The 27,854-nt window shown below is 38.3% G+C and overlaps 1 protein-coding gene across 2 annotated transcripts; it reads left to right on the top strand.

The window, feature by feature from the left end:
- Positions 1–80: 80 nt before the first annotated feature.
- VIRMA (vir like m6A methyltransferase associated) lies at positions 81–25,343 on the top strand. Of its 2 annotated transcripts, none has more exons than XM_066333551.1 (24): positions 81–174; positions 2,743–2,858; positions 3,105–3,191; positions 3,595–3,643; positions 4,139–4,307; positions 5,259–5,381; positions 6,207–6,509; positions 7,221–8,373; positions 9,404–9,895; positions 10,685–10,764; positions 12,701–12,783; positions 13,204–13,297; positions 13,434–13,978; positions 14,539–14,774; positions 15,508–15,760; positions 17,275–17,492; positions 18,679–18,811; positions 19,414–19,566; positions 21,223–21,383; positions 21,646–21,742; positions 22,657–22,823; positions 22,992–23,323; positions 24,196–24,339; positions 24,796–25,343. In XM_066333551.1, exons 1-24 carry the CDS (start codon positions 112–114, stop codon positions 24,951–24,953), a joined length of 5,409 nt encoding a protein of 1,802 aa, XP_066189648.1. In that variant the 5' UTR covers positions 81–111; the 3' UTR covers positions 24,954–25,343. The 2 variants fall into 2 exon arrangements, with proteins under 2 accessions (XP_066189648.1, XP_066189639.1); XM_066333542.1 differs by having other exon boundaries at positions 10,610–10,764.
- Positions 25,344–27,854: the final 2,511 nt, after the last annotated feature.

Below are 27,854 nucleotides of genomic sequence, written 5' to 3'. Positions count from 1 at the left end.
GAGGGCGGCGGGACCCGCCCCGGCTCGGCCCAGGCTCCGCCCCCCGCCCCGCCCTCGGCCCGGAAGCGCTCGCGCGCGCGCCGGAAGCGCGTCCCCCGCGGCCCGGCCAAGATGGCGGCGGATGCCGCCACCGAGCTGCTCTTCTTGGACACGTTCAAGCACCAGAGCGCGGAGGTAAAACGGGGTTCGGGTTCGCCTCTCTTCTCACCTTCCTTCTCCTCCTCTCTCTTCTCCTAGGTTACTGCCCGCGCCCCCTTACCCGCGCCGGGGCCTCCCGGGAATGCGGAACCCTCGCTGGGGCGGGCCCCGGCGGCGGTCGGGCAGGAGCAGCCCCGGGGGCAGGTGCCGTCAAGGGCGGGCTGCCTCCTCCTCGCCTCGCCTGACACGAAGCCTTGCTCGAGCGCTGTCCTGGCAGCCCGCGGTGCTGCTGGCAGGGGGCGGAGGGTGGTGGGAAAGGAGCGGGGATTTACAGGTGACGGGGAGTAGAGGCGAGCGGAGAACAAAGAAGATGAGCGTGCTTCGAGAAGGCGGTAATGGAAGAAGTCGACTAAAGAGCCATGCCCTGCAGCTTGTGATTGTGAGGTTCCTGATGCTCTCGTATAGTGATGATGAGGAAGGGTATTTGTGTGTTTCTGAGATATCCCTTAGATTTGTTCACTTCACACAAAATGAGTATTTCAGGCTTTTTTGGCAGTAGTAGATTGTGCAGATATTGCACTTAGAGGCTGTTGGGATCCTGAGCATCTTTGAAACTGCTGGTCTTGCACTCGATGTGCTATTCAGGGAGGAAGAATGGGAAGGGACTGTTAGGAGGAAAGTGATTGTGTACAGTAACATGAATAGAGTAGCTCGACTGTGTTCATGGATAGGCACTAGGGAAGGAAATTGGAGTATTTTGAGCACATCCTGCAATGAAATGCAACTGAAAAGTTATTCAGGAGTCTTGTAGCTGTCCGGATCAGTTAGGCCCAAATTGTTTTTAATTCCACTGTGTAAGACAATATTAGGTGGGGAATGCTATCCAGCGCTGTTCCCCTGGGCAGAAACAGTAGCCACTCTTACTTCTCCCCAAGACCCTATGTTCTCTCTTTGAGCATTTTAAATCATGTTCTTTTTAAATCATTTTCTGTCATTTGCATTCTTACCAGTGACATTGTCCAAACCTGAACCTTGTGTATTTTACATGTTTCTTGATTGCCTTCTTTATGTTATGGTAATTCTGCTTTGTGGATTATGAGTGTTGCAATGGAACTTGCAGTTCATGAAAAGTACTGTAGTGTTTTTGAATAAAATTATTTATTTGGCTTAGCTATGCAGTTTAACGGCTATTGAGCAGTTCTGATGTAGGATCTGGTTTAGTGTTCTGTAGGAAAAGTGGCTTGAATTCACTGGCTGTTTTAATGATGTTGATGCATGGCTGTCAGGGCATAATCCTGCATCTTTAAAGAGGAATTTGTCTTTTTTTGGGCGGTGCTCCTGGGGATGAAGTTCCCCAGAGCAGCCCTTCCTCCAGAAATCTGAGTCTTCTGCATGACTCAGATCTTTTTTAGAGGCACAGATGAGCTCCCACAGCCCTCACTCCATGCAGGCTGCGCTCACCCTGTTCCTGTTTGTGCATCTGTGCTTCTGTGAACCCTGCAGGACTCCTTTGGTTCCACCATCCAGATTGGAACACGTCGGTCCACAGGCCAAGATACTGTATTATGTGCTAAAAATGTCTCCATAGCTTTTGTACAAGACAGTAATACATTCCCAAAAGCATATCTTAAAAACTGTTTTTAAAACTCCACTTTGTCTGTTTCATTGCTTACTAGCTTTCTAAAAAAATTTAGTACTTGCTTTCTGCTGGTTTCATTTGCTTTCTGATTGTGGTGAAAGAGATACATTTTGACAGCAGATCAACTTTTTTTAAATTTTTTTAATTTTTTAAGCTGTGTTAAGAGATATATCAGTGGTTTGGGGTTTTTTCCTATCAGTCTACTAATTCAGCTTGCTGATTGGAAACATGATTCTGAGCTTCTGTTAAGAAATTCTTTATATGTTTACAGTTGAGCATAAAGTTACATATGTGTATTGTTTTATGAGCATATGTGTGCTAAAAATGATGGATAAATGTAATAAGATCTAATGCAGTGAATTTAGTGAGAGAAGACACCCAGCATTAATTATTTAGTAGCTGCTACGTGGAAAGTTGCTGTAAGTTTGATAACTTCCTAGTTTGCTCAAACATCTTTTTGGAGGGTGTAAGAATTCTTTATACTTGCTGTTTCTGTGGTGAACAGAAATGATCTTTGCTAAAGGTTTTCAGATGTTGCAAAATTGGAAAAATAAACATAATATAGAATTTTTGTACAGATCTAGCAAAACTGACTTGCAGTATCATTATAATTTTAATATTATATTTGAAATATGAAATTTGCTAATGTTTAGAATTACACTACACGTTCCTTGTGTCTGGAAAAAATGACCTGTTACTGTTTAAAAGATTCTTGAAAATAAAGTAAATTAAGTAAATAAGCCAGTAACACTTTCTGTGAAAAAATAGTGTTAAATATATGAAAAGTGTCGAGATTATATTAAAACTCCTGTTTTTCTTTGTAACAGTGTTTATCAGTGTTTGGCATTTTACAGAATTGAATTTTTTTATTAAGATTGCAACATGTTCCATCAGTAGAGAATACAAATACATTATGGTGTTTGTGTTTTACATTTCCTAGACTTTGCTTCTTCTTTGTTTTGTAGCAAAGTACCAATATTGATGTGGTTCGTTTTCCGTGTGTGGTTTACATAAATGAGGTCCGAGTCATTCCTCCAGGAGTGAGAGCTCACACAAGTTTGCCTGACAACAGGGCTTATGGGTAAGTGAAAGATACCAGGTATCAGATTCAGGAAAACCTGACTCTTATTTTTTTTGTTGAGCTTTTGTATCTCAATAAATCTTCCTACATAAAAATGTAAAATGTGTTTATGTGTTTGCTGTACTTCTAATTGTTTTGGGGTATTACTTAAACAGTAGAATTTTGTAGGGTTTTTTTTGCTTGCTAGTCCTGCTTACTCTGACAAGGAACTCATCTAATTTAATTTTACTTTTATTCTTTTCCTAGAGAGACATCCCCCCATTCATTTCAACTGGACTTGTTTTTCAACAATGTCAGCAAACCAAGTGCCCCTGTTTTTGATCGGCTGGGAAGGTAAGTTCTTTCAAGATTAGTGTGTGACTTCATTATCTGCCTTTTCTTCCTGAAAAGTTTTATAGTGCAGAGAATGCACTATATAGAAATAGAAAATCCTGTATCTCCCATGACTTTCACATTTGGTTTGGATTTTCCTAGTTTGTGTTCTTATTCTTTTCCTCCGATCTGTATGGAAGATCAGGGGTTTATGCTTAAAGTAAGAAAAAATTCTGTTCTTTTTAGATTTACAGAGCCCATATATATTCATGCAAAGAATTCTGTTGAAAGAAGTGATTTTTCGCTCTTATATGTATTTGTTCAGTGTTTTATTGTTGGCTTGTGTGATTAATATTGCTGTGTTTTATTTCTGTAAACATGCTTTATATTGATGAAAACTGACTTTGTATCTTTCATTTAACAGCCTTGAATATGATGAAAACACTTCAATTATTTTCAGGCCCAATGCAAAGGTAATGCAGTGCAAATTAAACCTCTTCTTTCCCTGCATATCTGTCATTTAGATGTAAATATGGTTTCATGTCGTGTTAGTACTGTGTAAGGTGTTTATTGTTTCAAACCTTATCCTAAAACCTGCCTGTAGTTTAGATACTCTTTAAATTAGTGTCTTCTTGTGTGGTTTTTTTTTTGTTTGTTTGTTTTGTTTTGTTTTGTTGTTTGTTTGTTTTTTTTGGTGGGGTTTTTTGCCAGGCTGTAGTAGATTAGGTGTCTGTCTAGTCAATGTTTATGCTGCAAGAAATTTAATGCTTTTAGAGAAAGAATATTTGTTGCAATGACTGATGTGTTTAATGTTTTCTCAGTTTTCAAAATGTGGGATAAAGAGGTATTTTAATGTTGGATTTTTCTTTTGCCTTTTATGCAGGTACTGATACAGTGATACTAGAGTAACTGTTTTGAAGTTGTCTTTAAGGGTTTTTTATTTTTCTTTGTTTTTTTAAACCCAACAGGTCAACACGGATGGATTGGTTCTTAGAGGGTGGTACAACTGTCTGACTCTGGCAATATATGGCTCAGTTGACAGGGTAATAACTCATGAGAGAGAGTCACCCCCTCCACCACCCCCTCCACCTCCACCTCCCCAGCAACAGCCTGGATTGAAAAGGAATCCAAAACATGGTGAGTCTGGGGAGAAGACAGAGATTTTTTTCATTTACAAATCAGTGTTATAGTATCCCATCAGAAAAAAAAAAATCCCCAGTTCTTCCACATTTTAGATTACAGTGACTTTCATTTTTCCTTATTACATCTTTAGTTTTATATTTTCTTCTAAATTTTTATTGAATGGTTTTAGGTAGGGTCTCATCTGGTGCTTTTATGAGTGATTTATTTGATCTGTTGCTAGTTACTTTGGAAGGTCAAAATGCGGTTTAACTTGTGTGAACTCATTACAGTGTAGATGATTGGAATATAAAAAAAAAAGGTGATTAGAAAAGTATTAATATTGTAACAAGAAAATTTCGCAGTCATATTTAACTATGCTTATCTGAGTTGTGTAAAATACGTTACAGAAGAGTGCTTGGCACTGGTTTTAGAACAGCCATAAAAAGAATCCATGGTCAAGTTTCTGATTCAATTTTGGGTTTAGATTTAAAATTAGTAGTATTGTTCAAAGTATGGCTAGAAGACTGCAAAATTCAAATGCTGTGTGTAGTAAAAAACAATTGTAAACTGTCAAAACCAGTTGAGTAAAATGTAAACTTCTATTTTAAAAGCAATTTAGGTATTACTGATAGAGGTACAATATGAGTAGTGTCAAAACCAAAATTGGCAATTACTCATGTAAGTTTTAAACAAGTATTACATAAAAAAAATCAGTAGTGTTAATAAGCTTGTTTATTGATGTAGTTCTTGCTTGCATCAAGAATTCATCAAAAATGAATTAGAATTCATTAAAATGATTAGAATTCATCAAAAAAGACTTTAGAAAGCTGCCTCATGTAATGCAGAATATAGATAAAATAAAAGCAGGGTGTTCCCCAGTCAAAAGCAGCACTGAAACCCAAAAAATTTCTGCTTTTATTACTGTGGTTTCATTAAATGGAAGTTTTTATTTTCCCGATAATACAGTTGATGGAGAGAAAGAAGACCAATTCAATGGCAGTCCTCCAAGACCACAACCCAGGGGACCAAGGACACCTCCAGGCCCTCCTCCTCCTGATGATGATGAGGATGAACCTATGCCAGTGTCAGGTAGAATGAAAAGAGACTGTGTTTTATTTGCTGCATACCACTGCTTACAGGAGGCAGAAATCTGTGTTCCTGCCCAGTGTGAAGTTTCTTGTCTTCTGTTACTTCTGCTGGACAGATTGAGTTTGAGGAAAGGGGTTTGGCGAAAAAAGAATTTGATTTTGTTAAATTGTATCTTTTTAAAAAAAGTAAATTGAGAATATTGGCTGTTGACCAATACACTGTTGAACATGCTGCTCATGTTTTACATAAGTGTTCTGTTTGCTCTGGTATCCGTTGTCCTTCCTTATTTTGCAGCATCTGCCAAGTTACCTGGTCTCTGTATTGGCTAAAGGCATCAAGAACTTTGCATGTTCATAGTCTTATTGAACTCAGTAATTGTGTTAAGTAAAATCACGTGAAGGTTTTTAGGATGCTTTTTTTTGTATCTCTGGTATATGGGATGCAGAAATTTAAAACATGTATACCGCCATTGAAGACAATAAAAATATTTCTATAAATACATTAGAAAAGAAAAAAAAAAAAAAAAAAGGAGAGCTGAGGAGAATTTCCTTTATTGGATGCAAGGGGATACATGGTGACAGAAGATGTGGAAAAGGCTGAGGTAGTTAATGACTTCTTTGCCTTTAAAAGGAAGATCAGTTACTTTCCAGGTACCCTGGGTTGGAAGACAGACATGGGGCAGAATGAACCCTTAATAATCAAGGAGGGAATGGTCAGCCCAAGTGCATGGGGCCACATGGGATCCACTCGTAGAACCAGTCCTGTTTAATATCTTTGGATTTCAGAAAAGTGCTCCTATTTCTGGAACTTTGTGTTTGTTTTTAGTGGTTGGGGAAAAAGAAGATGATGTGGACCACAGGGAGGATTACTTTGAGCCGATTTCTCCTGATCGAACATCCATTCATCAAGAAAGCCAATATTCCGATGATGGAGAAGTAGAGGAGGATCAACCAGAAGAAGGGGAAGATGATGATGATGTGGATGTTGAGGAGGAGGAGGATGAGGACGATGACGATGACGATGATGATGATGGTCACACAGTAGAGAGTATTGCTGATGAGGAAGAAGACGAGGAGGAGGAAGATGATGAAGATGAAGAAGAGGGTGAAGAGGAGGAAGAAGGTGATGGTAAGTTGTAAAGAGTTTAGAAAGAAAAATGAGGTTTATGAAATTTTGATGACAGCTCCTTCATGATGAATATGTGCAAAGGGAACCGAATATTTTTCCCTTGGTTATTGCAGCATTGTCTTATTTGTAGCCGTGACATCTCTCAAGAACAGTATTTTGCTGTGGAATATTTATTCCTTTATAGTAAAACTTTCTGTAAATAGAGGAAAATAGATACAGTATGTAGGTAAGAATGAACATTCAATCTTGTTGGGTTTTGTTTAAAAATGTAGGGAAGTGATGAAAGATTATTTCTTAAATAAAAACCAAATGAAGTTGTTTATGTAATGGAGTTAGTTGTCATCTTCTTGTATTACTTAAAGATCCCACTTATGTCAATGCAAAAATTTCAGGCTAGGAGTTTTATGATAAATGCAGTCACTGTAAGAAAATTGGACAATGTACTTGTAGTAGTGTATACTCTTATTTAAACTTTCTGCTTTATACATTCTTTTAAATGACTCCATTATCACATAAAAAACACCTGTCAGATGGGACTTTCCACTCATGTCTTGAAAGAGAGAAGGCTTTTTGTTTGTTAGTGTGTGATTGTTCTCTAGCTAATAATATTTGTGTAAAATGAATCGTTACTTTGTATTTGGAAGATATTCTCTGCAGTTATGAACTGCTTTATTCATAACTGATTTGGTAACTTAATCTTTCTCTTTTCAGGAGATGATGGCTATGAGCAGATTTCAAGTGATGAAGATGTAATTGCTGATCTGGAACGTGAAACATTTAAGTATCCAAGCTTTGATATTGAATATACTCCTGAGGATCTGGCATCTGTGCCTCCTGTGACATATGAACCTTTTGAAAAGGAGCTTGGACCGCTTTTATACTTCAGCTGCCCTTACAAGACTGTATTTGAAAATGAAGTTGCTAAAATAAAGGACCAAGAACCAGAGAAAGATAATTCAGGGGCAGTAGAAGGCTCAGTTAAATTAACTGAACTATTGGAATTATATCAAGAGGAAAGGGGTGCAAAGTGGGTCACTGCATTAGAAGAAATTCCAAGTTTAATATTAAAAGAATTGAGCTACCTGCTGGTGAAAGACACAAAGCAAGACTATATTACTCAGCTAGTAGACTGGACCCTGCAAGCTTTAAACCTTCAGGTGGCTCTCAAACAGCCCATTGCTTTGAATGTTCGGCAGCTCAAAGCTGGGACAAAATTGGTATCTTCATTAGCAGAATGTGGGACTCAAGGAATAACGGCACTCTTGCAGGCAGGAGTTATTAATGTGTTGTTTGAACTGTTGTTTGCAGATCATGTATCATCCTCCCTTAAACTTAATGCTTTTAAAGCTTTGGATAGTGTCATTAGTATGACTGAGGGAATGGAAATGTTTCTAAGAGGTGGCACAGATGTACATGAAAAAAGTGGTTATCAGAAGCTCCTGGAACTCATACTATTAGATCAGACTGTGCGAGTTGTTACAGCTGGTTCTGCAATTCTTCAGAAATGTCACTTCTACGAGATTCTGTCAGACATTAAAAAGGTGGTTGATCAGTTAGCAGAGAACACCCCTCCTCTTCCTAATCACACAGAGCCAGAACAGGACCAAGACTTGGCAGGACTTGAAAGAACCAACCAAGAATATGAAAATGATGTGGAGACTCCTATGGACATGGATCATCTTTTGGAAACTTCTAATATAAGCGAAGGAGAGATGGAAAAACTTGTTAGTCTTCTTGAAGAGATCTTCCATTTGATGGAAACTGCTCCTCATACAATGATTCAGCCTCCTGTGAAATCTTTCCCGACCATGGCACGCATTACAGGCCCTCCAGAGAGGGATGACCCTTACCCTGTCCTGTTTAGGTACAGCAGTTGCAAATTCAGTTTCTAGAGTGTATTTCCTCCAGCTTAATAGATATGTTTCAAGGGTGGCTTTTTTGAATAACACCTTGCTAGATATTTCACTTAATTCTTTTAGTCTAGATTGTGCATTTAAGGTCTGAGAGAATTTGATAAGTTGGTGTCCCTGTTATTTTGCTGGCTTTCGATCAACCTAGAGTTCACCTAGCCAGAAGTTAATGTCTCCTTGTTACTGGTAATGTGCTCACCCTTCAGTTGCATTTACAGATGGAGACAGGTTATGCTATGTGCTGTCCAGTTTGAAAATGATTGTAAATCTAGAGTGTTTCATTTGAATCTTGGAACATATCTGTGTGTATAGATAAAATAGGTCTGGAATTTCTCAATCTGCATGTTGAGGTGGCAAGATGCAAACAGGCCTCAGATTCATGAAGAAGTCATGCAGTTGTGTCTCTGTAGCTCACTTTCACAGCACAGGCAGAGGAGCTGAGGCCTGCCTGCCTTCAGTCAGTTAAAACATCTGTGGGTTCTTACTCTGTTAGCAAGTTTCTGTCTAGAAAGTATTTCTCTAAATGCTGACAGATTTTTTTGGTGGCAGTGGTCATGGCTGAATATAAGCATCTACGTGCAAGGAGTCTTCAGAAATTGCCTGCTAGATAGGCTATTATGATTGATTTTCTAGCATGTTTAAAACATTGAATCTGGCATTGATGATGATTCAGATGCAGCAAATTTAATAAAATACAGTGTCCTGTTTTGTGTGTAGATGTGGTTGAGGGTTTTTTTGTTTGAGGTTTTTACGGAGATCATAAATTTTTTACTATTTTGTGTAAATAGTATAGCAGTTACATTTTATAAAGTTTAAATTTTGTGCTATTTCACAATTAGTTATTTCTTGTAGTCCACAGAGCAATAAGTACTGAAGCTAGAAGATAGGTAGTTTTGTAAAATGTTATTGTGCAGTGTTGACAAATATTTGTAGCATTGCTGATTATTTTCCTGGTTTTGGTTTTGGTTTTTTTTTTTTTTTCAGGTATCTTCATAGTCACCATTTCTTGGAATGCATTACTTTGCTGCTGTCTCTTCCAGTGACAGGTGCACATCCAGGTGTACTTCAGGCTATCCGAGATATTTTGCGTTTCCTGGCACAGTCTCAGAAGGGTCTTCTTTTCTTTATTTCTGAGCACGAAGCAACAAACTTGTTGGTTAGAGCACTTTGTCAGTTTTCTGATCCAGACCAGGAGGAAGGTCTGCAGTCAGATGGTGCCAACGAGGATACTTTTGCCCTGTGGCTCCTGCATTCAACACAGACATTACAGTGCATTTCGGAATTGTTCTGCCACTTCCAGCGGTGCACAGCCAATGAGGAGACTGACCACTCAGATCTTCTGGGAACACTTCACAACCTTTACTTGATCACCTTTAACCCTGTGGGAAGATCTGCTGTGGCTCATGTATTCAGTCTGGAAAAAAATCTCCAAAGTCTTATTACTTTAATGGAGTACTATTCCAAAGAAGCTTTAGGGTAATGTATGCATTTATTTATTTCCTTCATTTTTTTTAAATTTTAAAATAATTATCTATTTTAAATAATTCAGTAAATATAAAATATTTTTCTGTTATACCCTGATGTTTTTATTTAAGTAGAAGCATGTAATACAAAATCAGACCTGTCATTTTTAATCAAGTACTTAATACCCCAAATCTGTGTAGGTCATTAACAAAGTTCTTGTAATATATGTAGGGCAAACTTTGGGTTATGTGAAAAAATCAGTAAGTAGGCAGTTTTCTTTCAAGCATAAAATACTGCCTGTGAAACAAGAAAAAGGCTTGACTGAGTGCATAGAGTACTGCACACTATTTTGGGGTGGGAATCTCTCAGTTCAAGTTCTTGTAGATGTTAAATACAGTCATTGTTTTCTCAGGACAGGCAGTTGTTCTACTTTAGGTAGCAGGGATTTTAAAATGATTTGTGGAACAGATGCAATTACATAAAAATATTTGCATGGATCTCATGGTTTGTTGATGCGGAAATAAATATGCATGTGTATAATGTGGCAGAAAGTGTTCACTTATAAAAGCATAGGAGAAAATTGTTTGGATTTCTTTCACTGATTATGGAGCAATCCTTGTTGAAGGTAAAAGTTCTGTAGGTAGATTTTTAGGGGTCAAATAATGAAAATCTAACCGATACCCAGTTGTATTCACTGAGATCTAAAGAAAGTCCTTGTTGTTTCAGAGATTCAAAGTCTAAGAAGTCAGTTGCTTATAATTATGCCTGCATCCTTGTTTTGCTGGTGGTACAATCTTCCAGTGATGTCCAAATGCTGGAACAGCACTCAGCACCTTTGCTGAAGCTTTGTAAAGCAGATGAAAATAACACCAAGTTGCAAGGTAAAGTATGTGTAATTGTCAACTGAATTGTTTGAATGTGTAGAAGAAATCTTTTTTATATGAATAATTGGCGCTTCACAGTTGTCTGGCTTGGATAATGAAATTACTTTTCCACTTGCATTTGATTAGTTGAATCACTGAGATAATACACAATATTTTTTTCTGTTAATGAGAGGTAAGTAGGAAATTATTTATAGTTAAATTATTTTTCAAGTAAAATAGCTATCATGAATTTTGGATAATTACAGGAAGTTTGAAATTATTCAAACTGTGTTGATAATAGGGGAGCAAATTTCTGTAAAAGTGACTAACTAGTCAGTGAGCTGAGTCTTATTTTTATTTACTATTGCTATTGTCGTGGTTTAACCTCCACTGGACACGAACTACCACACCACTGTTGCTCACTCCCATGCCTGATGAGGAGGAGAATCAGGGAAAAACAAGTAAAACTCATGGATTAAGATAAGATAAGAAGTTAAATAATTGAAAAAAGTAACAAATAATAATTCAAATAATACTAATGATAACAACAATAATAATTGTAATAAAAAGGAGGGAAGCGATAAAACCCAAGAAAACAAGTGGTGCACAGTGCAATTGCTCACCTGCTGATCAATGCCCAGCCACTCCCCAAGCAATGATCAGCCCCTTCCAGGCAATTCTCCGAGTTTTCATACTGAACATGATATCCTGTGGTACAGACTATCCCTTTAGATTGTTTGGGTCTGCTCTCCTGGCTGTGCTTCATCCCAGCTTTTTGTGCAGCTCCTCATTCACAGAGCATGAAACAACGGAAAGTCCTTGATTTAGGGTGAGCACTGTTCAGCAACAATCAAAACATCAGTGTGTTATCAATGTTATTCTCATGCTGAATCCAAGACATAGCACTGAACCATCTGCTAGGAGAAAAACAGGACAGTGGAACCAGGACAGTGACGTAGTCTGACAGGATCTTTACTAATAATAATCCTGGGATTGTTTTAAGGCACCTAGGCAGGCATAGTCCATGTTACACTGTTACTACATCTTTTGATGTCCAAACTGTCTTGGTGTGTTCCCAGCTTGTGTTGACCTAACAGGTCAGGCCTGGGACACTCAGAAAAACCCTGCTGGGGACTATTCTGACGCCTGAACATTGAAACTCTGATGTCCAAAGTTGTACTCTGCACTGGTTAACTGGCTCATATAGACATACCAATAATTTCTTCTAAAACTTAAGTGCACTGAAAGAAATCAGAATTCTTCAAAGTTTCAGTTTTAATCTCTCCTCTGTCATGCTCTTATTTTAACTCCTCACCTGATCATCAGACTGTTTCACGAGGAGCAGGGCTAGTTTATTAAACCAAATCATGCAATCAGTCTGAGTCATCAATTCATATCCACTTGATCTTCATGTTCTAATAAATATTTTCAGGAACAGTGGTTTTTAAATTTTTAAATGTCTTATCCCAGAAACGGGGAACTTTGAGGTCATTCTAGACTGAGAGATAGACTGGCAATCTGTAAGGACTTCTAGTGTGAGTGCAGTGCAGGGCAGGGATTTTGTTTGGGCACTTAATAGAAGTTTTGTACTCAGTTTGTAATTACCTATCCTGTACATTAAGGGGAATGTGTTTTAGTTCTTTTCTTTAGCTGACAGTGCCCCTTAGTGTCTTTTGTAAAAAATGTTTAATTACAGACAGTGCAGATAATTAAATGAAAATTAATTGTCTTCAGATTGACTTGAGCCAGATTTTGTCAGTGTGCATAATATATATTGTCTGTCCTGAAGTTTTATTTTTGTTGATGCTTTTCAGCTGGCTACAGCTGCACTATGTGCCCCATGAATTTCACACTTGGCTTTAGTACCTATTGTGTAAATTAAGTATGTTTTGATTGAAAAAAAGGTTTTGTGATCGTAAATTCACTGACCTAAGTGTTTTTTTTTTTTTCCCAGAGCTCAGCAAGTGGCTTGAACCCTTGAAAAATCTTAGATTTGAGATAAATTGTATTCCAAATCTCATTGAATATATCAAACAGGTCAGTAAAATATAGGTAGATGCTATCTTTTATTTATGTTCTATAAGCTTAGACTTTTTGTAGTGTGATATTTTGTCTTAGATATGTACTAACATATGGTATTCAATACTGTTATCCAAAAGAGATGTTTCTATTAAAACTTACAGTCGAGGCTGGATCTTGCGTTGTTGGATTTATTGAAACAAAATCTAAGGTAAATATATGATGCAAAGATCTAATTATTTAAATATTTTAATGCAAATGTTGATGCTCTTTTTTTGTTTGTCTTATTTATGACTGCTTACCAAAAGATGAAATAATTACATTTTGTGACATACTTACAGTGACTAAATACAGAATTTGAATACTAAGCAGCAATATACTCATACTTCCTTGTAATACAGGCTTATTAGTTTTTTTGTTTTTCTTTTTTCCTAAAAGAATATTGACAGTTTGATGACCCCAGATGGAGTTGGTCTTCCCACTGCACTTCGTGTTCTTTGCCATATTGCATGTCCACCACCTCTGGTAGAAGGTATGGCTGATGTATTTGTACAAGTTGAAGTACAAATCTTAGTTTTCTGAGTCTTCTACTTAAACCTGGCTAAAGTGCAACTGTGATTGCCCAGGAGAAATTAGAAATACAGAAATGTTATTTCTTTTCTGTACAGGTCAACAGAAAGACCTTAAATGGAATCTTGCAGTTATTCAGCTCTTCTCTTCCGAGGGAATGGACACCTTCATCCGGGTGTTACAGAAGCTGAACAGCATCCTTATTCAGCCTTGGCGACTCCATGTCAACATGGGCACCACGCTGCACAGAGTCACTACTATTTCTATGGCCCGCTGTACACTTACACTCCTTAAAACAATGCTAACAGAGCTCCTGAGGGGTGGATCCTTTGAGTTCAAGGACATGCGTGTTCCTGCAGCACTTGTTTCTTTACACATGCTCCTCTGCTCTATTCCTCTCTCAGGCCGCTTAGATAGCGATGAACAAAAAATCCAGAATGACATTGTTGATATCTTACTGACTTTTACACAAGGTGTTAATGAAAAACTTACCATTTCTGAGGAAACTTTGGCAAACAATACGTGGTCTTTAATGCTGAAGGAAGTTCTCTCTTCAATTTTGAGAATTCCTGAAGGCTTTTTCTCTGGACTTATATTGCTTTCAGAATTGTTGCCTCTTCCGCTACCCATGCAGACTACTCAGGTATAACTTGGATGTATTTAATTTTTAAAGAATTTTTATTTATTTATAACCCTTTGACCATTTCTGTAGTGGTGGAAAGAACAGATACATGAAACAATTAATTAAAGTTGTTGTAAAGCATTTGTGCTCATACAGATTCTTTGTAGATAAGTCTTTTTCAGCAGAACCAAAATGAGTATTATTAAGTTAGCAGTTGTATGTTCTTTTGTCCCTTGTGAGATGATCTAGTTTCCTGTTCTGTTACTTAAATGACTCCCTTTGAAGCTTTTAACTTAACTCTGAATGCTGAACTTGGTATATTAAGGTTGTTCTGTCTTTTGTCATGGATCTTGAATTTGTGATCTTTAGTAAGTAAGCATGAAAGTTGTGTGACAATCCATGCTCCTGAAGGAATACCTAATTTGCTGCCTCATGCTGTGTCATTTGATGATGATGAAAATGGCATTCCATATTTTTAATGAGGACAGTACTCGTACTTTGTCTTTGTTCATACATTGTGATAGAATTCAGATCTTATAAAAACTGACAGGAAGAACCCTCCTGCCCTTCTGTTCCTGCAGGTAATTGAAGCCCATGATATTGCAGTGGCACTCAACACCAGGAAGCTGTGGAGCATGCACCTCCACGTGCAGGCCAAGCTGATACAGGAGATAGTTCGATCTTTCTCCGGTTCGTCTTGCCAGCCCATTCAGCATATGTTGAGGCGGATTTGTGTGCAGCTGTGTGACCTGGCTTCACCTACTGCTCTTCTCATCATGAGGACAGTATTGGATCTAATTGTAGAAGACCTCCAAAGGTATTTCTATTTTCTCTTGCAGAGATTTCATTAATGAACTGTTAAATCCACCTTTCTTCTGTGCAGTAGATTTAGCAGAAGGAAAATACTTTCGGAGGTATTATTCATTATGGGCTGGATGCATTTTCATTTCAGTGCTATATGCTGTGTCCTGACAATGCTTAAGGTTGCCAGAGAACCTGCTCATACCTCTAAGTTTTGATGTAGACAGTTCTATGTTGTATGTTTATGGTAAGTATTTTAGGAAGATTTTCTTCAGGCTGGCCTTGCAAAGCCTCATCTCGCCTATGAAGTGCTTTTAAGGACCTGTATGACATGAAGAAGAAGAGTTAGCCAGTAAAGTTTGCTGTATGGGGATTACATATGTGTGTAGATGTTTGTAAACTGGAGGAAGTTGAATGATACAGATTCAGAGGGTTTTGAAACTCTGAGTGCACTTTCTTTAAAGCATAATTACCTACTTAGATACTGTTTGCATAACAGCATATTTATCTTATACAATTAGATGCCCTAGATTCTGTTAAATGCGTAGTAGATTAATTAATGATGACCAGAAATTCTTTAGTGAAACTTGAGCAGTTTTCAAAAAGTAAATGGAACTGTAAGGTGAAGTATGCAAACTAGGTGCATTTTTTCCAAAATGCAGAATTATATGACTGCTGTGATTGTTGTTTTTATAGTGTCTTAGATCACTTTAAAACAGCTTTTTCACAATGCACTGATACCCTTTCAGCAACACAGAAGATAAAGAGAAACAGTACTCTGGACAGACCACTCGGCTGCTCGCTTTATTGGATGCTCTGGCTTCACATAAAGCTTGTAAATTGGCTATTTTGCATCTTATCAATGGAACTACTAAAGGAGATGAAAAGTATGCAGAGGTTTTCCAGGAGCTCTTGGCTTTGATGCGATCAGCTGGTGACAATGTCACTCATCAACAGTGTTCTGAATATGTAACTTCCCTTTTGCAGTCCCTCTGTGATCAGGTATTTACTATATTTAATGCGTAATGTGTGTTGGTTATTGTAGGAGACAAATTAAATGAGGTTTTTCTTAAGTACCCTTTTTTTCACAAAATTTTAAAAGAATCAACATTGTTAAAAAGTGTGCTTGGTTGGCTACTTTGGCAGATGTCCTGCCTTCTTGTTCTTAAATGTAAATACTTTCCATTTTATGACATGTCTTCTGCATTATATACACTGTTCTGGTAGCTCATTAGAGACCAGAAACTGAATGGCACAAAGATTTCCTGTCTCATCAATTGAGAGAGGGGTGCTGTTTTTCCATATGGACCACTGACAAACCTTGACTTGTCACTGTTCACTTCTTACTAGTTAAATAAATATGTATCTATTAGTAGTCTGACTGAAACCTCTTGAAAATGTATTCCAAATATTAAGAAATGCATGCTACACTGTAAAACTCCTCCATTAAAAAGAAGTACAAGTTACTAGAGCAAGGTAAGAAATGTTAGTTAAAAATTGATTTAGAGATTGGTCCTGTAGTTTCTCGCTAATGTGTGCACGGATTTGCATGTCATTATTTGTCTCACTAGTGCATGTAGTGCTTACCCAGTTACACAAGACATTTGGATGTTGGTCAGTAGAGATAATCAGCCATTTGCATATAAACAAGATCTCTCTGTCCATACAAACTCCTTGGGAAAATCAATCTTGGTTTACTTCATGTAAAATACAGAAGTCACAGAAGGTCCTGAATGTGGTGTCGTCTTAGGTGGTGTCTGCAGTCTCTTAATTTTCACAGAACCACACAATCAAAGGATATCTCAAATTGGAAGGGACCCATAAGGATCACCAAGTCCAACTCCCTGCTCTTCTCAGGAATATCTAAAGCTAAACCATGACTAAGAGTGTCATCCTGATGCTCTCTGAATTCTGACAGGCTTGTTGCCTAATCACTTCCCTGAGGACCCTGTTCCAGTGACTGACTAACCTCTCAGTGAAGAGCCTTTTCCTAATGTCCAACCTGAATGTCCCTTGATGCGGCATCGTTCCATTTCTTTGTGTCCCATCACTGGTCACAAGAGGGAGGAGAGAACCTGCCCCTCTGCTGCTCCCCTTAAGGCACTTTTAGGTGGCTGTGAGGTCACCCCTCAGCCTTCTTTTCTCTAGGCTGAACCAGACAAGGAGCTTCAGCCTCTTTGACCAGTGTTTTGAGATAGAGGGACACACATTGACTATTTTGGCAGGAAAGTCTGTATGTTGCCTAATGATTATTTAGCTTTAATTTTAGCTCTGCTACAATATTTCAGAATTTGAAACTTTTATGTTTTAGAGATAAATAATGGTTTGTAACTCTTAACAGAACTGAACAAAAAGGATACTCTAGTATTTTGCTGGTCGGTAATAATTGAAATACTGGAATAAGATGATAAAGGGATAGTGAAAGAACCCAGTGCTTCTGACTTCATGTATGGTTTATATTTACTGCAGGCATACAGAATGCATTTTTACTATACATATAATAATCATTCTTTTAGGATATTGCACTTATTTTACCAAGTTCATCAGAAGGCTCTGTGTCTGAATTAGAGCAGCTTTCCAACTCCTTACCAAGCAAAGATCTAATGCCCTTAATTTGTGACTGTCTGATGGAAACATTAACAAATTCTGAGAGCAGTTACAGTTGTCTGCTGACATGCATCCGGACAATGATGTTCCTTACAGAGCATGACTATGGCTTCTACCACCTGAAGAGGTATGGTATTTTATGATCTCACAGACAGCTTAAAATTGTTTAAAACCGTAGTGTGAAATAATTTCCTGCATGCTTAGTAAAAAATGTTGAGGATAAGGCACCTAAGCTTTTGTTTCTCTTTGGGGCTTCAGTGTTTCATTCAGTATTTCGGTCTTCCTTCACCCTCCGAATAATTTCTGCAGTGTGCGTACGGAAGCCTTTAGTTTCAAAAAAGAGACAAAGCATGGAAACAGGTTTATACAATTTGTTTCCCCACTCCAAGGCTGGACAGTTAGAATGAGATATAGGGCTCTTGTTCTTTCTCTTTTGAGACACTCAAAGAGCTCTCATCTGGAACATTGGAGAACTGTCTGTAATTCCTCTATTTTTAGGGGATTCAGTTTGCACTTCCCCGAGTGTTCTGACCTCCAGACAATTAAGGCTTTAGAAATGGGTCATTTTTTCCAAACTATTTTTGTTAACTCCACTCACTTTGAACAGAATATGTGTAAATATAAATGTATTGGATAATATTGTTTTGACATGTGATTCTTTGTTCTGTATTTGGACCTGTTTCTATTTGCTGAAGTTGAAGTGCAGAGGCAAAAAGGTGAGGTTTATAGAGAGAAGAAGGAGCCATGTCAATACAAGGTTGTCCAAAACACTTCAAGTCGTGCTGTTGGATGCAAGAAGCCTTACAACCACCAATGAAAAAATAGCAATTTACAGATGCTGTTCTTTCTATGATCCCCTGTGTCCAGCTGTCAGCTTCAGTGCACAGCCTTGCTATTTCTGTTCATGTTGTCTTTAAAGTTTGTTTTCTGCAGTTAGGCATCATGGGATGGAGTGAAATTGTAGCTGCAAGCATGATCCTGCATCATACATAAGGTCCTTGTGCAAGCACATATTTCTGTACTTCAGTCCTTTTTCTGCTAAAGATGAAATTGTAATTTTTTGAATGTTTTGGAGGTTGTATATATAGCTGTATATGTGCTGTCTGAAATATCTGCAGACAGTACTGGTGAAAACAGGAATAGTACAGAGAAAATAATGCAGCTCCAGCTTTGTAATCAGGGTTGAATTTGGTAATTGTAGAATTTGCCAGATTTCTTTTGCATATGTGTAATTTTATTATAACCAGTTTAGATGAAATGGTCACAATGTATGTGCTAATAAAGTATTTTCCCTCTTTTTGTTTTTAAAACAGCTCTCTAAGAAAACACAGCAGTGCTCTGTACACTGTATTAAAGCGAGTAATAACTAGTTTCAGCAAAGACACAGGTGAACTGGCCTCTTCATTTTTGGATTTTATGCGACAGATTCTAAACTCTGATACACTGGTAAGTGAATATGTACTGAATGCTTAAACTCAGCTGCATTTCTCTGAAATCTGCAGTGTGAGATGTGTTCAGAAACAATTATTTCAGGAACAATTATTTGAGAAAGCAGTTGATTCTGCAGATTGCTGGGTAAGGCTTTTCAGTAGTGTTAGTGCCATCTTTAGTTTTTAATGAAATCTGTGAAGCTGGGCAGGATGTATGTTTAGTTAGTAAGAGGGTTTTTCAGTAGGAAGAATGGCATCTCATATCATACTGACTTCCTAAGTGAATAGTATGCTGTGGTATGTCAGTTTTAGATTCACAGCATCCTGTTAAGAGAGATGCTGTATTGATGTGTAGTATAGAAAGAACTATAAAATATTTGTTAATTCTGTGATACAGACCTCATCTTGTACAGGAAAGGGTTGCATTTTTCTTGATGCAGTATATAAACTTGACTGTTGAAGTGTACATAATTAAAATAATTTACATCATATGTTTTTAAATCAAGAGAACTAATTTTTCTAGATTTGCTCTGATGTGTGCTTTAATTCAAAGCGTTTTGCAGTCCAGAAGTACTGAACGTTTGTGAGTACTTATTCCCCAACTGTAAAATATTTCAGGGATGTTGTGGAGATGATGGAAGCCTTATGGAAACAGATGGATCCCATTCAGGCAGAACACTGGGTCTTACCACTGCAGAGTTAAAACATCTACTGCAGAACAAAGAAGAAACCCCAGAAAGCCTGCTTCTTGATCTGGAGAAACATGTTATGGTAAAAGATTTCAAATAATCAAGTTGACGTTGCAGTTCTTCTCTCTTAGCACATTCAAAGAGCACAGGCAGTTAATGGTGTCATGGAAGGCAGCACATACCTACAAGCAGAGGGTGTAGGGTAGTGGTGAAGCAGATTGTTGGTGTAATAAACAGTAACCCCAGTTTAGCAGTGGCTCCACGTTACTGATGACTGGTAACAAGTGGAATTAATACTTGGGCTGGATATTGTTGGAGGATGTTTTCATCAGAGGCCTGAACAATGGATACATTTTCAGTGAATTTGTGGAATCCAGTAGGATGGGGGTAGGGGTGACTAATCTGACATACAGCAAAACCTCAATCCAGAGGGACCTCAATAAATGCTTTAGGATTGATTTAGCAGAAAGTTTGTGTGGTTCATCAGGAAAAATGCAAAGGTCTGCAGTTAAAGCAGGATAATCCCCAATGCCTTGTTGCAGGCTGGGCTGAAAGGGGCCAAGTGTTTTTGTTGGTTGATAGGTTAAATGTGAGCCAGCAGTGCACAGTCACTAGAAAGAGGTGAGTGGGTGTGTTCTGAGCACATCCAGGGGCCTTGTCTCCCTGCACTGCTGCTGAGCTCTCACGTGGAGTGTTGTGTTCACCTTTGACCAGCTTTGCCTCTCACCAGTTCTGGAGAGATCTGGGGAGGCCAGAGAGGGTTCTGCCAAGGTGGTCAGGGACCTACAAGCACATGTGCTAGAGAGAGAGGAGGAGCAAGCAAACTGGGCTTGCTTAGCCTGGTGAAGAGGGCTCAGGAGCTATTTCAGAGTTTGCCACAGCTGTTTGGGAAGAGAGCAACAAAGATGATGAAATCAAACTTCTTTTGGTAATTCCAGATGTTAAATCAAAAGGCAGTGATCCCAAATTGTGGCTTCAGAGGTTCAGGTTGATATTAGCAAAAAAAAATTAATCACTGAGAGAGAAGTGAACAGTTCAGTGAGGCTGTGGGTTTTCTGTCACTGGAATTTTTTTTTAGACATGACTGGATAAAGTTATGGCTGACCTCATCTGGCTTTGATAATAGTCCTGCTTCAAGCAGTGATGGTGGGGACAGGACTACAGGACATGCAGAATTCAATGCATCCAGCTTTACTGTGGTTATAATTGCAAACTTAACTCTGATATTCAAATCTGATTCTGTGTAACTGATGGCAGCCATGCAGTAGATGGCTAATTTCATAGAGTCCATGAAACGGCTGCTCCACAGCCTATTGATCACAAATGCCTTTCAAATACTATATTCCCTCCTGTCCCTTCCCTGGCTGCCTGAATCTATTAGGTAAGAGATTAAAAGCCACAATTGTTCTGAATGAGGAACAGCAGACACAAGACATTAGAACGCTTTAACAGAGAGCTTCTTAAATAAAACCTGGGGCAGTGTCTTCCTTGAGACTGTTACAAAGGATATTGCATCATCTGGGAATGAAACCTAGAATGTGCATGTGGTGACATGGTTTGTTTAATACCACACCTAGGAGCTCTCTGCTGTTTTTTGTGTAGTCAGGTGTCTTAGTTTCACTACTTGTGCCTGGATATACTGTTGTATAGTGCCTCCCCTTTTTTTTAATGAATAAGCAAAACATTATTCCTTTTCTGAGGAGGGGAAAATATTCTGACTTGTTCTGTGCTGTCATAGGATCGTTCTAAGGAAGATGATGGGCTCGAATCCTTACTGGACAACATTGTTGGAGTAAGGCAGATGTTGGAATCAGCAGGTGATTCTTGTCCACTGAGTGACCAAGATGTTGAGCCTACTCTTTCTGCACCAGACTCTCTTCAGAATTTGTTTAATAACAGGTAAAATGGTTGAGTGTGTAATCGGTCTATCTGTGATTTATTTGCGAAAATGGAGTAATTTATGCATATGTAAATTAAGTATATTAAAAACAGGATTAAAGAGCACTGTTGTCACTACTACCCACTACCCCCACTGTATTTAAACATCATGTGAATGTCAAGGGTAAGGCAGCAAAGTTCACCCCAGGTTCTGTGGTGCTGTGTACGCTTGCAGTTGGTTGTGGCTCATAATCAAACAGGCCTTGGCATTGTTCTGTTGTAGGACTACGTACGTGTTGGCAGATGTGATGGATGACCAGCTGAAGTCCATGTGGTTCTCACCCTTTCAGGCTGAAGAAATAGACACTGACCTGGATATGGTAAAAGGCTTCATTAGCATATCTGAAGTGGATTTAAAAATGAGAGTTAATCTGAAATAGTAGTGTCAGAAATTCCTATGGCCAAATGGTTTGGTTTCCTCACCTTTCTCACTTGACCCAGATAGAGAGGTTGGCATTTGTTAAAGAGTTTATCAAACACCTTCAGATTGACTTGGAAGCCACTACAAAATTGGGATCTTATGCAGTACCCTAGGGGAATAGTTGCTGTTTGTCAGTCCCAAACTGCTTTTGCACTGCTGTTGAGGCTTTTCATCAGTTTGTATTAAATGTAGAAAAGAATGTGATGTAGTTTCTTTTCCTTGCTTGTCTTCTGTTATTGCAGTAATATCCACAAGAGCCTGTTAGCTTCATTTTTTTTTAATTTGAATATTTGCTCTAAAGTGACAAAAGTGGGAAACATGGCAGTAGTAAATGAAACTACATGCACAAAAGCTTTTCACAGTTTTTGAAACTTTTGTAAACTAAACTTTAACACTAATAGTGAAAAATACAGTAGCATTTCTGGTTTTTTAGAACTAAGGAATCAGCAGTATCTTGATTTCTTGTATGAGAAATAATCAGTTTCTGTTGACTTCATTGCCTTCATTCTTTTTTTACTCTTTTAGTTTATGTGCAGAGATAGTTATGTTTTAATTTCTTAAGCAAAACCAAAACTGTATAAAAGTGACATTAATAAATTTATAGGACTGTAGCTTATCCCACTGCAGGTCATTAAGTGATAAGACAGATGCTCGTATTTGACAGCTATGCCCTTCACTCCTTTTGTTTTTAGATCTGTCAAGTTAATTTTGCTGCAGCTCTGCTGCATATTTTATTTTGTTACTGTTGCTTTTTTTTTTTTTTTTTTTGGAGATGCTAGCAATGACTGTTTTGATTAAACACTCTCTTTGAAGGTAAAAGTTGACTTAATTGAACTGTCAGAGAAGGGCTGCAGTGACTTTGACTTGCAAGCTGAATTGGAGAGATCATTTTTGTCAGAACCATCATCTCCTGGACGCACAAAAACCACAAAAGGGTTCAAGCTTGGCAAGCACAAGCACGAGACCTTCATAACTTCAAGGTAAAAGGAGTTTAATGAATTAACAGTGTCTTCTTCAGCATTGTTTTGTATGTTGTATGTCAAATGCATGTCAAATACCTTTCAAATTGCATCTCCAATATGGAGAATACCTGACCATCAGTAGTACAGTGTTACATTAGCTAACTAAATCGTGGTTTGTCATGACAGTGGGAAATCTGAGTATATAGAGCCTGCAAAGAGAGCTCATGTTGTGCCACCACCCAGAGGAAGAGGAAGGGGAGGATTTGGACAAGGAATTCGACCACACGATATTTTCCGTCAGAGGAAACAGAACACAAGCAGGCCACCCTCCATGCATGTGGATGATTTTGTTGCTGCAGAAAGCAAAGAAGTTGTTGCTCCAGATGGGATACCACCAGCCAAAAGGCCACCAAAAGTGTCACAGAAGATTTCTTCACGTGGTGGGTTCTCAGGGAATCGTGGAGGACGAGGAGCTTTTCACAGTCAGAACAGGTTCTTTACACCACCTGCTTCAAAAGGTATGTTGGTTCCTGTATTAGAACTGGAGTAAATGCATGCTTCAATAATACTAACCCAATTTCCTAGCAGTTAATCATCCCCAGTGTGAGATCTTCCTCAAGCACTGTTGTTGCAATGAGTTGTTAAGCACCAGGAAAGATTCTCTTGAAGGTGAGAACCTCCAAAGCTGTACTATTGAAACAAGGCTGTGAATTCCCATGCTGTCTTTCTGCCTCTCTTTTACAAAAGGAATCAGCTGTTTTAGCAACTCTTGGAGTCCTTCCCTGCCTTTTGTGACATGGTAGTTCCTGAAATCAAGCACCACAGTACATCTCTAGGTTTAAATGAGGCTTTGGCATAAAAGGATGGAAGTTCTTGACAAGAATAAGATGCAATTTTCAGTGAACCTGGAGATTGTAGCCTAGAGTGTTAGATATCTTTCATACATAGACAAGATTGCATTCCTTTTACTCTCATCCCATAATTAGGCCAAGTCCTTGCAAAGAAGAGACAGAAAATACTTCTGTTTATGAAGTTATAAATACTCAGGTTTATTTCACCACAAAATCTGAAAGTATAAGAGTCTGTCTTAAAACACTAGGTTATGTGAATGCTTTTAAACTTGAGTCCTTGCCTGATAAATAGGTCTGTTCCCTTGATTCTGTGCAGAATAGAGTAACTTGTAGACTTCAAGTTGGAATTCTGCAGGTGTGTTGATACATACCTGAGTATCAGTAGCTGGTATGTTGATACATATCAGAGTATCTTTAGCTATTTGAAGTGTGTAAATATTATGTTACCAACCTGAGTATTGCAAAGATTGAAAGGAAAAAAAGCCCCAAGCCCAGTGGTGTTTGCTCAACAGTGTGTTGGTTTTTCTTTCCCTATCTAGGAAATTACAGTCGTCGTGAAGGTGCTCGAGGCTCAAGCTGGAGTGCACAGAGTACGCCCAGGGGAACCTACAATGACAGTAGAGGTGGTCAAAGCAATTTTAACAGGGGTCCACTGCCACCACTGAGACCATTAAGTTCAGCAGGTACATGGTATTCATATGGGCATCGAACTATAGAGAATTCCTTGAATTTCATTTTTGCTTTACAAATGAAACCGTGCAAGGATGCTGCAGACACCTTGAAATTCAGCAAATGTTTTAAGCATATATGAACAGTTGTCACTGAGACTGTGTCAAATACGTGCTTTCGTACGAACCGCCCTGTAACCCATAAAACTTGCTGAATTGAACACTTGATCGCAGAGTCTTAATTTTGCACTCAGACTTTTGTCATTCGATTGTCTTCGTACCTCCATGGTAACCATAGCGCAATTAAAGCAGCAGTGCTTGCCTAAGAGAAAATGAAAGTTAAAAGGAGGAAACAGACGCTGTTTGTATCTCATCCTGGTTTTGTTTCTTACGCTTTCGCAGCAGCTACTCCGCCTAGGGCTTTTTTTTTTTTTTTTTTTTCCAACTGAGTATACTTTTCTTTGCTTTAAGGCTACCGACCGAGTCCTCGCGATCGTGCTTCCAGAGGCCGTGGAGGAATTGGACCGTCTTGGACAAGTGCTAATAGTAGTAGCAGTGGTGGCTCAAGAGGGAAATTTGTTAGTGGAGGCAGTGGAAGAGGTCGTCATGTACGTTCCTTCACACGATAAAATAAGACCTAATGGTGGAACGGCCCAACCTTGTGGACTTCTGTGAAGATGACAAAGAAAGCAGCATCACTAATGGACCAATTCAGAGCTTCTGGTATCTGGAGGACGCCAAGAGAATATTTTTGTCTGAAGAAAAAGCTTTTGTTTGATACAAGACTTGAAATTTCAATAAAATTCAAGACTTTTTGTGTACAATTGTAAAATTTTTGTTCCTTTTGAAAGAATGTTTCTTTTTTTTGGTGGATTTTAGTAGACAATATTCAGTAAAGCACGTCTTTGAGCTAAGACTTGAAGGACTTCTTAAATATTCATTGTGCCAAAAGAAAGGTGCAAGTGTTTTGTGTGTGACTTATTACTGAAAGAACATTAAAAAACATGTATGTAAGGCAATTTTGGTTTTGTCTCTCAGGTTTAGAGCCATTAGCCCTTTTTTTCCTTTGTTTTTTTTGTTAGCCAGTCTGGGTTATTAATGAATGAGGTGTATCTGCCAGCAGATGAAATAGCTGATGATAGAATGACTGAAAACAATTAATCTGTCACGGAATACAAATGTAAATGTAATTTATGTAGGTTTTGATGTACATCTTGGGTAACAAGATTAGAAACTTTTAAGTCCCACACCAGGCAAAATTTGAATAAAATCTTTCTCTAGCTTCAGGGAGAATAAGTCAACATTCCATCACTTACTTTACAACTCCAGCTTATCCATTAGGAGCACAAGAGTTATTTCATTGGAAAGCAGTATATACTTTCAGTTTAAAAGCTAGATAATCATAACCTTAGAGTACCTGGAGTTAATTAGTTTGTTCTGTGCTTCTCCTCTCCATAGCTGAGGAGAGGACAGACACACAGTTACATAACCTGAGCAACCATGTAGTGAGGTATTGATGTTAAACCTTGTCTATTAAGAGTTGGAGTTTTGTTTCTGTGATTTTTGTTCCTGTGATTGCACTGAGGTACAGTGAAAAAAGAAAAACTTTGAGGAGTAGGAATTCATCAAGAAATGTCACTACTCGATTAAATTCTGAATTTATTTTCATATTGAATTCAGTGAGGTAAGGTTTTATGTGTTTGCATTCCTTTTGGCACCATAGGTTTCATAGAATTAACAGATTTCCAGTAGCCATTGCATTTTTGGCTAGGGTGGGGTGTGGTAGCCTAAAGGCCACATGCAATCTTTGTACATGAACTCCACTGTCAGACTTTGATTTTTACTTATGCTTGGTCTGTTGACATTATGGAAGTGCTATAGAGGGGTCTTACTCTGCTTAAATATGGCCCAGTTCTTCTTTTATGTGATTTTTGACTTTGGACACCTTGTCTGCCTAGACTCATGAACTTGAACACCCTAATTTAAGTGTTTCTAAAGCATGGTAATATGTTAAATTGAAATTTTACCTTTTATACTGCCTGACTAAATTAAGTAAGGTTTTCATTTGATACACTGAAGGCCCCTATTAGCTGTATTTTTTCTGCAACTGTCCCACTGCTTGGGAGTTGATTGAATAACCTATGAAGGTGGGAAAACGTCCATGAATTGACAGGGTTCACCTACAGGGAACAATATCAATTCTTAATGGGTTTTACCTTATTTAAAATAACATGGACAGATTTGGATTGGAAGCCAAACAATTTTCTGAATGGCAAAATAACAGGGAGATGTAATTTTACTAATAATTATAATGACTAAAATGGGTGGAGCTTTCACAGGCATTACTGTTATTAATGCTATTTTTTTAAGGAGCACTGCATAAATATTTTTAAAGCTGACTCATTCCTTTATACCATGTGTTTAAGGTGGTTTTATTTTTTTAGAAATTTTACTGGTTTTGAAACTAGCAGGGATATAAAAAGTTTGGTTTCTGTCAGGGAATTTGAAATGAAAGGTAAAGTGTCAAGCATGGAATGAACATGTAAATATTCAGTACTGGTTCTTCAGAGTTTAAAATACACAGCATGTCACATTAGTAATTTTCAACCTAAGAGGAATTAAAGGGTTGGTTACATTGGTGTATGAAAGCTATGTAAATTTAGTTAAACTTGAAAAAAGAAATGTATGTCATGTTTTTTGTTTTGTTTTGTTTTAATTAATGAATTAAGTTCTGTGACCCTTCAATGCAAAGTAGTTCCTTTTGTGGATAAATTCAGCATGAAATAATGCTGTTTTAAAACTCGGGTGTTATTTGGTTTGCTCTTTAAAATGGGAATGCTATCATGAGTAAATAACACTTGAAAGTGTTTGATTTTGCTTTGGATACTCTGGCTAAAAAAAACATTTTCAAGTTTTATTTCCTGACTGGAAGACCAGGAAATGGCTGCCTTTAGAGATTCCTATGCTTACTTGATGAGCAGAACAGTGGGAGGAGGGTGAGTGAGGCAGAAGAGATCTCTAGTGCAGCAGGGACAGACAAAGGCACAGTTTGTGTGTAGCTTAAGGGTGAGGCAAGTTGTTTGCATTTGTTTTTGCTGGCATAATCTTTAGCTGCTGTGCAGTCTGTAATGTGGCTGAGGGTCATATGCACATGGAGAGGTGTGGGAGATAAACAGGTTATCAGCCCAGATCCTGGGCTACTCTCTGGTTGTGCTGTGTTCGCTTCTAGCCTTTTTTTTTCTGTTGAGTAGTTCCTCCATCAGGTAAGAGAATGTGTCTAGACAGTGAAGGCAGAGGGGACTGCATGCAGCAAATTTCTGCTTGAGTGCCCCATGACCAGATTACTAATTTTTAAGCAAAGACAACAGCTCTATTGTTCCACTTTTCTTACATGTTCCCACCTGGGTTTTTGTAGTGGCCATAAAAAAAACTTGTATTGGGGGTGAGATCCCTATAGTTGATGGACAGAGAATGAATTTTTCCCTTCTTGCCCCTTCGTTGTTCTGTTGTCTGTGCAGGACTGGAGTGCT

This window comes from Sylvia atricapilla, chromosome 1 (assembly GCF_009819655.1).
Source record: "Sylvia atricapilla isolate bSylAtr1 chromosome 1, bSylAtr1.pri, whole genome shotgun sequence".
Classification (NCBI taxonomy): domain Eukaryota; kingdom Metazoa; phylum Chordata; class Aves; order Passeriformes; family Sylviidae; genus Sylvia; species Sylvia atricapilla.
This window is presented reverse-complemented; position numbering and strand designations above follow the sequence as displayed.

Excerpts from the sequence above, each read along its gene's own strand:
- VIRMA (XM_066333542.1), top strand. The coding sequence starts at position 112 with ATGGCGGCGGATGCCGCCACCGAGCTGCTCTTCTTGGACACGTTCAAG. Across the intron at positions 175-2,742 it reads TCAAGCACCAGAGCGCGGAG|CAAAGTACCAATATTGATGT; the intron begins GTAAAACGGGGT and ends TTTGTTTTGTAG. Across the intron at positions 3,192-3,594 it reads GTTTTTGATCGGCTGGGAAG|CCTTGAATATGATGAAAACA; the intron begins GTAAGTTCTTTC and ends TTCATTTAACAG.